Consider the following 16,385-nt stretch of genomic DNA (forward strand, 5'->3'; position numbering starts at 1 on the left):
CTGTAAGCAAGTACACCCAGTTTGTCTTTGACAGCACAAAGCTTTCTTTTTGCTTTCCTATGGAGACCTCCAGATAGCTAGAGGTTGCATCAGTTCTTTGCTGGCTTTCCCAGAAGCCTTAAAGGGGCAATCATCTGAATCTATTTCCTCAGCATCTCATATTCTTAATTTCACCCACTACACGCTCCTTCATACAAACATACCTGTCAAGTCTATGACACATTGTAATTAGTCATGCCTTATGAAGTTAAATTAATTACTTATTTGTAAGTTCTTTAAATAGTTAACTCTGTCTAGTTTGAATCTTTTAAAACAATAAAGTAATCCTGAATTATTTGTTTAATTACAAAAGGGTCTTAAGGAGTAAAAGTAAAAGGGGGGTGTAATTTTGGTGATGTTTTCAGTTAACTGGATCTTCTACTGCCCCTCAAATTGCACCACATACTTTGCTTGAGCACTGGACTTGATTACATCCGACCCACGAAAAGCACAGGAGACAGTTTCTTATACTTTAGAAATCTGGAGAAGGAAGGGAAATCCATCTTCTTACTGAGAAACTCCAATATCTGACCATAGGGGAGGTATCATGACCCCCCTCCCTCCACACACACACACTTACATGTCACTGCCTTGGACTTGCTACTGTGACCCATGGGCAGAGCTGAGCAGTCAGGTGAAAATATGTAACACTGAGGCAGCTGGGCTAAGGGGATACCTCTTGTTCTTGCAACCCAATTTGCATCCTGGTCCTGCTGGGAAGGAGATATGGAAGGAGACATGTGGCAGAGAGACATATAGAGACACTCGAAAGAGACACATGGGTGAAGGACGCATGAGGAGGGTGACAATGGCAGCTGTCATCTTGAATTGGAATCTCCTCTAGTCCCAACATTCTGGGACCTGCTTCAGAACCCTTTTCTTACAGTTCCCCACCAGAAGGTGGCTTAGATTTATGGCAAGCTTTCAGGCCTCAGAGGCCCCATTTCAGGCTGACCCTGTTTTGCTAAGCATATACCCACAAAGGGATGGGTAATTTGGGGTGTTTTATTGGTACACTACTATCTTCTCTTCTCTTTGTTTGCTATACACACTAACTATATTAAAGATCTCTCCCACCAAATCTATTACCATTGTCTTTATTTGGCAGATGGCAGGACCCCATTTTAGAGCTAGTACCCCCATTTATTTGGGGGCTCTGGATACCCTCGCTGTTGTGCTAACATGATAACCCATCTAGTTACAAAGATTGAGGTTCTATGTTGCTCTTCCTGTCATATGTCCTAGTATTGACATCCAGCCTTCTTCAAGCATAAAACATTTTATCATTTTCAATTTTTTAGCTGCAGCAAGACTGAGTCCAAATTGGAGCAAAGCCCAGAGTCCAAATTGGAGATCTTGATTTTCATTATATCTTCAAACCCTCTCATCAAGTTTTCTTCTCTTGCCCAAATGTCCTATTTGGTTCCTCTTTTATCTCTTTATACAGTTTTTTTTTTTTTAAATACAGTAGTCTTTTTTTTTTTTAAAAGATTTATTTTTATTTATTTCTACAGGCACTGGGTACAGTCAGAAGCGCGGGAGGGTGAGAGAATTCACCAGAGCCAGAGCAGGGAACAGAACAGGCAGAAGGACCGAAGTACACTGCTGAGGGGAGCAGTGGGCGGCAGGAGAGGTCTGCACACCCTGTGGGACCCTCGCCAGCAGCCGGGGATCGAACCGGCGCTGCAGAGGCTGCAGGCAGCTTCACAACCCAGTGCTCAACTGCTGCGCCACTGGGGAGGCCCTATACAGTTTATCTTAACATGTGAAGAAGAAAAATGGATGGTAATCATTACAAATGATCCATTAGGAATGAGGCTGTTCAATCTGCTTATTTGAACATAGAGGCATTTATCTGAAATAGTCCACAGCATTGATAACAATATATTCAGATATAATTTCATGTGAGTACCCTATAAAAGAAGCTCCTGTCTGCAACTCTATTAGGTGTTGTTAAGCACATGAACAAACTGCCTATCAGTAAATCCTACCCATTAAGTCTTTTTCTTTCATGAAGATTCCTCTTTGCAGGGAAGTTCTGGCAGCATTGCCTCCCCAGTAAAATAGCAAGAAATTCCTTTGGAATTTGGAAGAAATTTGGAAGAAATCTGGAAGAATCTTTGTCACCAAAATTTGCTCTGTGTAAATTTATTTCATCTCTAAGGAAAAACTCCACAGCAGGTAAAAAAGAACCTCATGTATTAAAAGACAAAAATAAATAGTTCAATGCAAAAGCAGAAATATTAAATATTATTGTGAGCTTTGCAGCCAAATTAGCCAATGAATATATTTTTTAAAGATTTATTTATGCATACAAGACCTGGGGTATAGGCCAGAGATGCAGGGGTGGGGAGAGCAGAACAGGTAGATTGAAATACACGGCTGAGGGGAGCAGCGGGCGAGACAGGAGAGGTCAGCTTTGCCATGTGGGTTGCTCCCTGGAGGGCTGAGGATCGAACTCGCGTTGCAGAGGCTGTGGATAGCTTCATAGTGCGTTACTTAACATCTTGTGCCACCAGGGAGGCCCACCAATGAATATTTTAAACTAATACTAAAGAGAGGCAACCCAGTTTGAGAAGACTGGTATAAAGCAGACCTTTATTCATTTATTTATTCCCAGAACAGGGAGTCTTATTCTGAAATCTTTAGTGGATTTAGTCTTAAGCCACATATAGGCAAGGCTCACTCAACACTCAACTGCTGTTAGTACCAAAGAAGTACTCTGGTTGTGTCTGAGAGTTGTCAGGCAGTGGAAAAAGGTTCCTTGCATCCTACATCTCACTTCCTTATTGAAGCCAATCAGTTAGAGTGTTTGTGCCAGTGCTGTGATTCTGCCTTCTCTCTGAATGATTCTACTTCATTGACCCAGAATTCTTTAGAACATTTAAAATGATTTCATTCACCATTTGGTTCTGTATCACATGAAGACATTCTTTGCTCTTGCAATGCATTCTTATTGAGATATAATTGACACGAAATATCACATTAGTCTCAGGTTTACAACATAAGGATGTGATATTTGTTTAGAGGACTTGGTTTTCTGCTGGCAATAGGGAGAAGACTACTCAGGAAAGCAAACGAAGCACGATGTCAATGTGCCAACATTCTGACTGTATTTATTCGTGTTTGTATTGTAGATGGAAAGTTTGTTAAAAACTTTGTTAAAAACAAGCTGTTACTAATCAAGAAATAAAGCTGTGACTATTCCTATTATAAACAGATTTATAAACAAAAAATAGATGCAACTACTGTGAACAAACAAGACATTGTTTTCTGTTATAAAACTGATATGAATGCCACCATTTTTTATTTCTTTGTTGTATTTCCCATGAGATACTGTTGTTTATTGCCACATTGCTTGCATGTGTCTTATCCATGCAGGTTTGTGGCATACCAAAGAATTGCAAAAAATTGCTTTTCTACAAAAAGGGGACTTATTTTTTTCTTTGTGATCACCAATATGTTACAAATGAAAAAAAGAAAAAGTACAGAAATTAATGTGCATGTGTAAGTGTGTGTGTGTGTGTGTAGACTGGGAATACTAACTGGCATGAAAGACATAACTAGCTGGCATCAAAATCATATAATAGCTATTAAAACTCTCTTAGCTGGCAGTATGTAAATCAGTGGGTTGGTGGTTCAAAGAGTAGACAAACAGAATTCCTGGATACTGTTTCCATTTGGGTTTTCCACTTCATATGGTTCCAGCTGGCGGTACTCAAAAGTCACACGATTTATGTGTTTTCCACTCGAGACCATGCGCACCACTGTGTTGTCACAGCCAATTTTCATTTGGGCTAAAATTCATGGAAAGAGTAAAAGTGTTCCAATATGTTAGAAACCACACAGTCGAACCATTTCTGTGGACAAGATCATTTAAACACAAATCAAATGACAAACCATGCATCTTGCCAGCAGATGACACATTTCTGTTTTCATTCCTAGTTTAACACATAACTCATTGCAGAATAGTGAAATTGAACCCAGTCCTCTCCTCATGGATAAGAACACTGTTAGCCATAGGAAGCAACAAGTAGATGTGTCCTGGCTGGTTTCATGTTCCTCTATCTGCCAGGCTCTGATGATAAAGGCCAAAAAAGGCAAGGAGTGTGCTGGCTTCAGTGTTCTCAGTGGGAGCAGTACTGCCCTCTAGGGACAGGCTGGAAATTTGCAAGGTTAGTTTTTGGTTGTGGTTATACCTAGGGGTGCAAGTGGCATTTAGTTGGGCAGGACCAGAGGAGCTTACTGCAGGACATTTATGTAGACCCCCAAATCCACCTGTTTATTTTTTTCTAATAGAATAATAATCCTACTTTATATATGAACAAAAAAATAATTTGCATGGTTTAGATATACACTGAGTATATTTATTTCTGTTCTATTGTCCACTGCACATTTTCTCACTTTTTTCTTTTGTTTCTTGTATGGAATGGCTTTTAATATTCTTATTTAAGTGCAGTCTTACTCATTATCTTCACAAGCATCTGCAATGCTTATGTACTTCTAGTGCAGGTGTACTTTGGCTGCTATATATTGAAATTCCTATTATTTTTGTTTTAAAAATTACTTTTATTTTATTTCTTCACTCTCAAGATGATTCTAGGGGCAAGATTTATCTGCCCTACAACAATACTTTCTTATATTTTAATTTTATCAGCCCCCCCCACCGCCACTCGCCCCAACTGCTTTGTCTCTGTAAGGACTAAGTTCTGAGAAACACTAGCATTATCATTATATAACAAGTACTTCACAAACATATGCCCACATTTCAATGAAGTAAATCAGTCAGATAGCATTATTGAGGTAGAAGGCAGTTTGGAGACATAATAAACTCCGTAATTATTTTAATCTTCGCACTAAGAAGTCTAAGTTAAGCTTAGGTTAAGCTTCTACAAGAGGCCCATACTTAATTTTCTTTACATGATTTGGAAGGTCATTCTTTTTCTGATCTGACTCCAAACTTTACCTAACACACCCCATTTCCTTCAGTTAATGTGCATGTTGTTTAATTTGACATAACTCCCAATGAAATCTAATTTGAAGGACAGGGTCCCCAATAGTTCTTTGTTATCTGAATAACTTAGGAGGGGCTCATAGAAACATGGATGAATGAAAGAAAAACATAAATTCTAAAACTAATGAATCATATAATCAAGGCTTCAAATTATCTTGACTGGTTTCAGTTATTTAGATAATTTAGGGAAAAGTGTTTCTTTGGCCTTAGTCTCACCCTGTTACATAATTCAAGTCTTATAAGTCAAGCACCAAAATTACCCTCACTTCAATTATCTAAAATTTAAGGCAGGCATAGTCTTTACCCAGCTTGCACACATCTCCTCAGAGTTATGCCCTATCCTCATGGAAGTTTCCAGAGCCTCAAGAGAGCACATGAAAAGACAAGAAGAGTCATGTGCACTGACAATTTAGAGTAGTGCTCAAGGGTAAGTCAGCAAAAAAAAAATAAATAAATAATAATAACAATAATCCCAAGTTTTCAGCAAAGTGGGTTTTTAGAAACTTTTTGCCATAACCTTATTTAGAAAGCTTGTCCTGGGCCCAGCCCTGCTCACATCTCATCTGAAATGCTTCTTTATACAGTAGTAGTGTATGTGTTCCAGTTAGCAGAATACAAATGGCCCTTAGTGTTTACATGTGCACGCTAACTTTATTTCAGAGACGTATCATTTGTGAAGTCCCCTGCATTAGCTAGTGGACAGGGATGGTTTTATTTTTTTTTCCCCCCTAGGGCTTACTTCTTTTTTGTTTGTTTGTTTTTAGATTTTTTATTTATTTATACAAGCACTGGGTACGGTCAGAAGTGCGGGAGGGTGAGAGAATTCACCAGAGCCAGAGCCGGGAACAGAACAGGCAGACTGACAAAATACACTGCTGAGGGGAGCAGCGGGCGGAGCAGGAGAGGTCTGTTGCGCCATGTGAGACCCTCGCTGGTGGCCCGAAGATCGAGCTGGTGCTGCAGAGGCTGCCAGCACTCAACCACTGCACCACCAGGGGAGGCCCTGGATGGTTTTAATTACAATGGGTAACAGCTGGTCCAAAGGAGTGTCTGACTTGCAGCTTCATTACCTAATTGGTTAGTGCTCTGTGGTTTCCAGAGAGGAAGGGATCCATGATAAGAATTAGCCATGATATTAGAGACTGCTTTACTTCCTCTTCTGTTTTCTTTTGTCTCTTTAAAAACAGACTAATTCATGCCTCTGAAGTACTGATATGGGAGTTACGTTTATAGGAATGTTTTATGTAGTCCTCTTCCTCTCCCCTTGGACTTTGTTAATTGGTCATGAGACCAGCAATCCCCACCCATTCTCACCCCACCTGAGGATAATCAAGTGGAAAAGCCTTACTGGTTCCTAACAAAGAAAATCTGATTCTGCTTGGCATGCCCTGCACTAATTAGTCTTATTACCAGTAACCATTTTCAGATTTCAGAATTTCGTTCTGTGTTGAAGTAACCTTTCAGATGCTGTTTTTGCTGGTAGAAGTTGGGAACATTCAGCAGTTCTGACAATGTCTAACAACACATATCATTTCTTTGCTTATTTACTAAGAGTAACACATACAACTACATATATTTGAAAAAGTTATTTTGATATTACTTCATTATTACACTATTACTAATTGCTGAATCATCTATTATTTGAACTGTAATTTTCACTAAGTTAACCAATTCTTTGATCTCTAGAGGATGAAAGCAAGGACCTCTAAAAAGGTAGAAAGAAAGAGAGTAAAAAAGCTTTGTCTTTTTCACAGTCTTATTTATGACTAACACATGCTCATTACAAAATAGGTTTCTTCCCCAATGTCAAATATTTTGCTAACAAACACATTGTTTTTAAATTAATTGATATAGTTTTAATTGAAATAATATGTGGATACCCCCATTCAGTATTGCCACCATGGTAATACATTCTTGATACTGCACATAGGCTCAAGTATAAACTCCTCACACTGACTCAATGGGCAAGACTGGATGGGTTTTTTTTGGGGGGGGTGTCTTGCCATCCCATCTATATTAAAAAAATTGAGATGTGTTCCTTACAGAAATAAATTTGTATATGCATAATAATCAAAGAAACAGCTCACCAGGCCCGTGAAAGGGAGAGCAGAGATCAGCTAAAGGCATCATCTTGGAAGGGTCCAAACCAGTTCCTCCCAGCAGCTCCACAAAGTCTCCTATTCCCCCACAACCTACTGAGGGTTTCTAAGAGAATAAAGCAGCAAAGAAAGATATACTTAAACCAATTATGGAAGTCAAACCATTTAACAAATCTCAAGTTGGTGAATTCACTAACTCAGCCTTAGACATCCTGGCAGTGCCATTTAGCATCCAGGTCTCTGGAAATTAAAAGATATTTAAAAGGAAAAAAGTATAAGAATTGCTTTTCTAAATCAGTTGAGTAATCATTTTTTTTTTTTAAATGTGTGTGCATTTTTTTTTTCACAAGTTCAAGGACAGGAATGATGAAGTGGAAATCTGTAAACTACTTAAAAGATGTATGAAAATTGAATCTGAAAATGCTTTGCTTTTTAACTCATTTAGACATACACAGTGAATTACTTGAATTTCTTAATGCATACAATCAGAATTAAAGGAAATCAAATATTTGCAATTTACAAGTAGGGTTTTCACATCAATTTTCGATTTACCTCTTTTTCTTTTTTATAAGGGACTTTTTCTGCTGTTGGACAATCCTTATCATTACTACTGATAAGGATTTAAATTAGTTATAAGAATATTTTTAAAAGAAAAGAACCCTAATTTGGGCCCCCAGCTAGGTAGAGTTGAGTTATCATTGTCTTTTTCCTTAATGCTAAAACAAATTTATTTCAGCTATTTAAAACAAGAATCTATTCTAACAATTTGTCTGGTCCTCTATATCCACCTTTTTCTGCTTCCTTTCATCCTTTCCAGACTGTCTCACCACAGCAATTCCTATGCTGTGACCTTCTCACACAAACAAAGCAGGTCTTCTAGGTCCCAGATGTTGCACTTTGGACTAGCATCTGCTGGGATAAGGGCTGGTTTCAAGGGCAGCCACACAGGGTCCATGCTTACAAGGGCCCTGGGCTCTGCTGTCACCATCTTGAATTTTTTTTTTTTTATACAAGAGCTGGGGTACAGGCCAGAGGCGCAGGAGGGTGAGAAAATTTACCAGAGAGTGGGGAGCAGAACAGGCAGACGGACCGAAAACACTGCTGAGGGGAGCAACGGGTGCAACAGGAGAGGTCTGCCGTGCCATGTGGGTATCTCCCTGGCGGGGGATCAAACCCGCACTGCAGAGGCTGCGGACAGCTTTACAGTGCCTCAATCAACCTGCTGCGCCACTGGGGAAGACCCCATCTTGAAATTCTTAATTATAAAATAAGGGCCCCCACATTTTCATTTTGCCCCTTTTAACTACATAGCCAATTTTGTCTTGAGTCTTCATGGAAGATCTAATGGAGGGGCCTGCCTGGTGGCTCAGGGGTTAAAGACACAGAGCTATCAAGCTACTGCAAGCCACTACAGCTAGAGTTCAATCCCCAGCCAGCCAAGGAACTACCCACATGGTGCAGTAGACCTCTCCTGTCTCACCCACCGCTCCCTTCAGCAGTGTATTTCAGTAGATCTGCCTGTTCTGCTCCCCACTCAGTCTCTGGTGGATCCTCTCATCCTGGCAACTCTGGCCTACACCCCAGTTCTTATATGCATTAATAAATAAATCTTAAAAAAAACAAAGACCTAATAGAATGTGGCAAGGGGCTTGGATTAATCAGAGAGACCCTGCCACATAGGGACTATGTCTAAAACAGGGAACTTTAAATACACACGTTCAAACATTTAGAAGACATTGAAATGTAACAGAAACTAAACAACAATTTAGAAAATACTAAAATAGCAACTGTTTGATGAAAAGTAGCAGGTAGGGACATATATTTTAAAAGCACCTTCTGTGCTTTGGGTTCTATACCAGCTTAGCTGTTTTTTATATCATTTCATCAAATGATGAAATAGAGAGGTAATTAACCCCACTGTGTACAGGGCTCTTGTTCTTGTATGAAGAGCTGGATAAGCCATTTAGAGATAAGGATAAAACACTTAATTGCCTTTCCCTTGAGCAGAGATAGTGCAGGGGCAACATCTCATAAGACTAAACTTAATTGGTTCTATAGGTTCTGAATTTCAGCGGAAGCTGGTAAAGGGAAAAAGGTAGGTTCAGGAAAGAAAGATGGAAAATGAGGATGTTGGGGAGAAGTAGAGCCTCTCCCCAAGATGAGGGAACCAAAGAAGGAAAGAAGAAAGTTGGGGGCACCTATTCCTTGTTGTTCACTGACTTCTCTCTCCTCTTCCCAATCTCTCAGCTATTCTTAACCCCAGTGGCAGAACCTGAGTTGGGCTGAGAAATCTCTGAGATTCAGCTTCTCTATAAGAACTGCTTAGACTTCTTGTTAGTTGACAGCCTGGACACAACCATCTCTCACCCAGACCATGAGGACCCCTAGAAGAACCCTGGGCCCTGCTGCCCACTCCCCTCCTGAAAGCCAGAACCACTGTCAGGCAGTTTAAGTCAGATCAGGATGCTCTCCTGCCTGAACGCTGCCAGTGATTTTATTCCACTTAGAATAAACTCAAACTACTTAATATGGGCTGTGGACTCTCATGCCCTGGCCCGAAACACCAGATGCTGTCCGACCACTCTGCCTCTGCCTCCCCTTCTTCCCAATACTAAAATCCAGGAAGCCAGCCCTCCCTGGTGGCGCAAGGGGTTAAGTCTCGGCACTATGAAGCTATTGCCAGTCACTGTGGCACAAGTTCCAACCCCAGCCAGGGAGGTGACCCACATGGCAAGCAGACCTCTCCTGTCTCTCCTGCTGCTCCCCTCAGCTGTGTCTTTCAGTAGATCCACCTGTTCTGCTCCACTCTGTCTCTGATGAATCCTCTCATTCCCTACACCTCTGGCCTACACCCCAGCTCTTGTATGCATAAACAAACAAAATAAATCTTTAAAAAAATCAAATCAAATTCAGGAAGCCAACTCCTATCTCTGAGCCTCTGCCCTACTACTCCTTTTGTTCCCAGATATTCCCTTGGCCGCTGACTCCTTTTCTCTCACTCAAGTCTCACTTTAAATATCTCCTTCTCCAAGGTTTCCTTCCTGACCACTTCATTTCAAGTAGCTCCCTGTGGCTTCCTCTGCTCCCTTCTCCCCAGCACGGTCTGTCACACTACGTTGTTCCATTTTCTGTAGGGCACTGACCACGGTTTGTAACATGTAACCTTTTGCCTGTTTCATCTCTCCCGTATGAGCAGGACCTGTTTTGTTCATGACTGATTTCCAGCATCAAGAACAATGCCTTACACATGGTAGGTACTCAAAAAATATTTTGTAAAGAAATAGATGCCCAGGATGCAACACACTTTACTTTTCTTAAAGAAAAATATCAAGATTCCTCCTCAGAGCTAGGATTAACTAAAGTGCAGACCTCTCAATCTGTTATCACACTTGCCATCTTCTATGTCATACATAAGATTGACATATAAACAATCTTAAGCAAATAAGGCTATGCTAAAGATACCCACCTATCCTGGTGTTTTGCAAGGTTTATTCTTCTGAAAAGGTCCAATTAAAAAAAAAAAAAGGCACTAGCTCATGAATTTAGGGCTTAAAGGAGATTGATTCGGTTTTCACCAAAATCTGTCTGATTAGGAACTATGACTGTTTAGTGCCAGCAAATACATGAGCTGTCATAACCTTGGCATTTGAGAAAGTAAAAGGAAGTGAGGATGACTCAGAGGGAAGAGCTACCAGTGTAAGCAATGTGGCCACATTCATTTCAGGTCCATGGGAAAACAAGTTGATGGGGATTCGTAGCTAATACTTTGATGCAAAATGTATTGAATTAAATGTAATTGCACAAAACTCTTCCAAACTTTACTGTATTTGCAATATAAAAATCCAATTTTGTATTTTATGCTACACTTAGCATTTCTTCATAACACTTCTGTCAATGAGATACTTCCTTCATGTCAAAAGAAAATTCCAATAATCAGAAAAACAGCTGTGTAGATGACTCACTAGGTTCTGCTAGGAGAGAATTTTTGTAAAAGAGGCAAGTACAAGAGAGTTCAATTGTAATTATATGCCACAAGTTTCCCAGTTGAAAACACGTCTTACATCACAAGAAATATATTCAAGTGTTCAGAAAGGGCACCTGAGTATACAACTTGCAGCATAACTGAAATAAAAGAGGGGATAGTTACAGCAACAAGGGCAGCCAAGCGAGATGTCACAGACAGAAGGACATAATTTCTCCAACTTGGTAATGTGCATGTTTGCGCTGTGTAATTGCTTTTGCTCTGAGAAAGCCGAAGCTTTAGGAAATGATTGGGAAGCAAAGAAGCCACTCACCTTTAACTGAAGACCATTTAAGTGCCCCAAGGTAAGATCAGATATTTTGATCACCACTGGATAAATTATGGAGAAGCTGCAGTTTCGGTGCTGATGTGGAACTATCAGGGTAAACCTTCCATTTGGTGTCTGGGAAATGACATTGCAGGCTTTGAAGAAAAACAGCACATTTTCACTACTTTGGTATGCTGGGTGTTTATAAACATTTATCCTATCCTTATTCTAGGCTCCTATTCATGTTCTAGGGTCTTGCGACCTGGACGACATATCACAAAAGCCTTTGGAGATAGGAAAGTGTTGGGAATAAAAATTGCCAATGGTATATGGATATGGCCAAGAGGTCCTATGCTATATGGGGACATCATAATCTAGGGGTTTCTTGTTTATAACAATCAAATGCATAAATCAATAATCAAATAATACTAGCAGTTGCAGTTCTAGGATCACTCCAGTTAAGGAGGGTCCAAGTTCAAGCTAGGTATACCAAAGAATCTAGGCATAAAAGTGAGGCCAGAGCTTAAACCTATCTGCCTGAAGCCTTCATTTATTGCATTTGTAGCCATAATGTTAATTTTTTAAATAGTGAAAGAAGTAAATATTAAAGTAACACAAAGTTGGTTGAGAAAAAAAGAGAAAGCCAACTTATGTCTGTAAGTGATGAATTGACAAAAAGGTATTATTTTAATATTTAATGTTAAATTTACTTCCAAGAATTTCTGATTTTTTGTTTGTTTGTTTTGAAGCTAAAGTCTGGATTTACAATATATTTATTGTTTCAGCTCTGCAACTAGAATCATCTGAGTTACTTTTTTTTTTTTTGACCAATTATGGGACAAAAGTTTCTGATTGACCAGAGCAGGTCAGAAATATCTCTTGTTTTCTTTATTTTCAACAACATAGAACTGACATTCCTGGATGATTATAGATGGTAACTGGTTCCTAACCAAACACAACATAGGAGAAATATTTCACTTTGTCCCTTAGGATTATTTCGCTGCATTCCTCAGAAACAACCTTGTGGGGTTGGGGGTAGAGGGTGGGGAGAGGGGAGGGTCTTTCAAAAATTAAAATAACAAACAAAAATCATAAGGTCAATCTGTACAGTATTCTCTGGTGGATAAAGCCCCATTCTTGACCACAGGAAGTGCGAATATAATACTATTGTCTGCAACCAAATATGAGTAACTTGTTTTCTTTTCCCGATTTTCTGAAAAGATGTTTCTCCTTAAGGGAAAGAATAATAAGCCAACATGTTATATAGGACTAAATCATTAGCTTTAGAGCAGCTATGTTTGTATCTATCAGAAATGAACTCAATGAAAGTGGTGGACTCAAGGTCGGAAGGCAAGGTTAAGGTCCTCTAGTCCAATCCTCTGTTCAGGGCATGAAATCCTTCAACCACATCCCAGCTATGCAGTCTTTCAGCCTTTACCTAAACTGCAACTTCATATCTAATCTCTCAAGTTTATCCCAGATCAACAAACTGACTAAGAGGGATTAAAATTTGTCACTGAATGCATTGTGGTACCTCTGGAGATCAGAGTAAGATTGGAGAAAAGATAGAATTCTACCCATCATAAATTAGTACCCTACCTACTCTGGGAAAAATGAAAAACTGATTTGATTTTTATAACGAAAAAAGAATTCCATTCAAATCATTCCTCACTTCAAATTTCTTGTCTGCAATAATGCTACTTTGAAGAGCAGATCTGACACTCCCCCACAAGTCCTGTGATCAAACTCAGAAGACAGGAGTCCACTTACGAAACAGGTTGGGATCTGTTTTTATGGTTAATGTGAATCCATTTCCTGGTTCATGAATTCGGAAGAAGATCATGGCCACGTTCTGGGAGGATTTGATGCTTCTTCCACTAAGCCCACTCTCGCAGAAATCTATGTAGCGCTCAGTTGTGGGGAGAGGATGATCCTGGGAACTGGGGAATGTCTCCCCCTTAAGAATCCAACCATCAAAAACCTTCAAACAAAAAACATACAGACACAGCTGATCATACCCATCAACTCCTGTGGTCATAGGTGTGTTGAAAGGGGGGCTGGGGAAATCCAGAAATGGGCCTTCAGTTTTAAGTGAGGAATTGACAATTTATACTCCCTGCCCATTCGCTTTGCATTTGTATATATTTTGATGATGATTATTGCTTTCTTTCCTTTATAAACCTTCAAGTTTCCAGAATATTAAACTTTCATGTGCTTTCTTTTATCATTTCAGCCATCTTGGTAAATAAAATCACAGATAATACATATTTTAATTTGGTCATATTTTCCACACATCCCTCCTTCAAAAGAATGTAACAGAAACATAATTTGAGCGTCAGTTCCTCTCTTAATGAAATATGAACCAGAAAAAAATCTCAAAATTAGATCATAAAAAAATAAACAACGGAGCAGCAAGTTTACCTGCCAATCACTATCTACACCTGTTTTTCTCTTGTTATTATATATTAATATAATAACACCTCTGTCCAGGAGTTCTTGCAAGCCACTCAGGCATTGTGAAAGTTTGCAGCTGGACAGAAGGTGAGCATCTGTGTTACTCCCTCAGTCACCACAGGTTTCCCAACCTAGTCCACATTTGCAAAATTACCACCAACCCAACAACTAATTATTTCACCACAGCAGTCCTCTTCCACCACACTCGACAGCTTCCAAATAATCTCCAGTCTGGAGATTTAAATCACAGTCATTTTAATTGGACTGCAGAGTTCCATAAGGCATCCAAGCTGACCTATTAGACGTGGGAAGAGGCTGGGAGTGGGCATGTCCTGAGGTTGGGGGCTTGTCCTCCTGCCCTCCTGCCCCTTCTCCCTCAGACTAGATCCCGCTCAGCTGTCAGCGCTCTGCTACTCCAAACTCGGGTCACCCAGGCTTTGGCGGCAGTGTCTGAGAACCTGGAACTGCTGTTCAAACAGCCAAACAGCCGGAAGCAGCAGGAGCCAGGCGGTCACGGATCTCAGACGTGTGGGACCGGTCTTCTAACCAGAATCCACCGACATTCCTGTGCCCAGCGCTCCTGCTAGTTTGTATTATTTCCCCTCAGTACCAAATCGCAACACAGCAGGTGCACACTGAGTTTAAGTCTTACGAAGTTCCGAGAGCGCACAGAGGGGATTTACGCCCCAGCAGCTGCAGAGGCATGTGTGCGGGCCGGGTCTTGCGGTTGGGGTAAGTTCCCCAGCGTGTGCGGGTTCCTAAGCGCACCTCTCCCACTTCTGCACCAGCAGACTCCAATTACAGGTGTCACCAGCCACGCTCCGCGGTCCCAAGCTGGGTGCTGCGCCCCAGCCGATTTTCCCTCCCGTGCTCCCCCACCTGCCAACCCGTCTGGAGCAGATCAGACCGGGTGCCTTACCTTTAGGAAGTCCCCGCCCTCACAGTCGATGGAGACCTGGTCGTAGTGGATGGTGATGAACTCCTCGGGCTCACTGATGAAGAAGGCGGCACAGTGCAGCTGCGGCCGGTCCGCGGTGAAGGTGAACTGGCCCTGCAGGCTCAGCATATCCAGGCACCCTGGGGGAGGGCAGCGGGCCAGGCATCCCGGCTGCAGCCACCTTGGCGCCGGATCCCAGCAGCCCCCTCCACACCCTCTCCACACACCCTATTTCCTGCGTCTGCAGCCCCGGGGTTCCCGACTTCGGCTGCCCTGGCTTCCACACTGCGGGGCAAGTCGCCCCACCTCGCCCGCCCCATAGTGCTTCCTGGGAAGGACTCAGCGATAGGAATAGCGCAGGCTGCGGCCCTGACCTGACCATCCCTTTCCTGATGATGCCCTGGAGCCCCAATCTCCGCCAACTCCCCGCTGCCTGCTGGCGCCAGCCGGCAGCTCCTACTCACGCAGAGCGCGGCGGTACAACTGCTCCCCAGCCAGCTCCCGCTTCAAGTTGGCGCTGAAGAGCAGGAAAGGGTCGTGGTCTACTGCTTCCCGCAGCTGGCAAGGAAAATGGGTCAGTCCAGAATAGTTCAAGGGGTGGAAAAGGGCACCAGGAACAGGACACCCTACCTGCCCCGCAGGAAAGAGAATAATGGGATCAGCGTCTCCTGGGACAGAAGACAAGAAAGTCTTCCACCCTTTCCATCAGAAGAGCTATCCCTCGGGGTCAGAGGCGAGGAGGAGAAGCTGGGAGAAAGGTCAGTGTAGGGAGGAGGAGAGGGGATGATGCAAGAGAGGGAAGAAAGAGCTAACCCCAACAAAGGCTGAGGCAGAGGCAGCTTGCCCATTCACTGTGGCTGAACACTGGGGCAGAGATGGTATTGAAGGGTGGATTTTGGGAGCGCTCACCTCTAGGTACCGGCTGTCCCCTCTTAGAGCCATCAGGAAGATCAGAATGAAGTGACACTGAAGTTTGAAGGTAGGAGACATGTTGGCCTTGCCTTTGCAGCTGCTTTTCCTTCCCACACCTTCGCCCAGGCTGAGAGCTAGAAGCAGCTAGGGGCCCTTTGCCGGGTCTCTTTTTATATAGCAGCAAGGAGGGGAGGCTCTCTGCCCCTTAACTGATCTGAGCTCAGTAACCATGGGTTACCCTGTCTCAGTGACAAAGTGCGTGGTGATGACGAGGGTCCAGATCTCAGCCACAAATTTTCAGAGTGGTCCAGCATCATTCGCCAAGAATGACTTCAGACACTTATAACTTAGTGAACTTAAGTATGAGAGAAAAAATGAGGCAGAGACACACAATAAATAAGGGAGGGCATTTGAGTTGACCTGCCAGATGCTGAATTATACTTCCCTGTGGACATTCAGGGTACTTTTGGTTATGTAAAGGAAAGTGGCAACACTGCATACATGTATAAGAATCCATACACATATAACCTTACCGTGGCAGCCTTGTTCCATAAACTTGGATGGAGTCATGATGGAAATTGTCAGAGAATACAACATTTGGGCATCTGCTCCTGCCTCTAATGAGGAAACTTCAGGTATTT

At 41.8% G+C, this 16,385-nt stretch overlaps 1 protein-coding gene across 1 annotated transcript; it reads right to left on the reverse strand.

Moving 5' to 3' along the window:
* Window positions 1-3,678: 3,678 nt before the first annotated feature.
* CRHBP (corticotropin releasing hormone binding protein) lies at window positions 3,679-15,822 on the reverse strand (the record flags this gene model as incomplete). Its single annotated transcript, XM_084233815.1, has 7 exons — window positions 3,679-3,836; window positions 7,141-7,258; window positions 11,448-11,596; window positions 13,212-13,422; window positions 14,815-14,972; window positions 15,297-15,390; window positions 15,742-15,822. The coding sequence occupies 7 exons, from the start codon at window positions 15,820-15,822 to the stop codon at window positions 3,679-3,681; spliced, it is 969 nt and encodes a 322-aa protein (XP_084089941.1).
* Window positions 15,823-16,385: the final 563 nt, after the last annotated feature.

Source organism: Talpa europaea (assembly GCF_964194135.1).
Source record: "Talpa europaea genome assembly, chromosome: 5".
Lineage (NCBI taxonomy): Eukaryota > Metazoa > Chordata > Mammalia > Eulipotyphla > Talpidae > Talpa > Talpa europaea.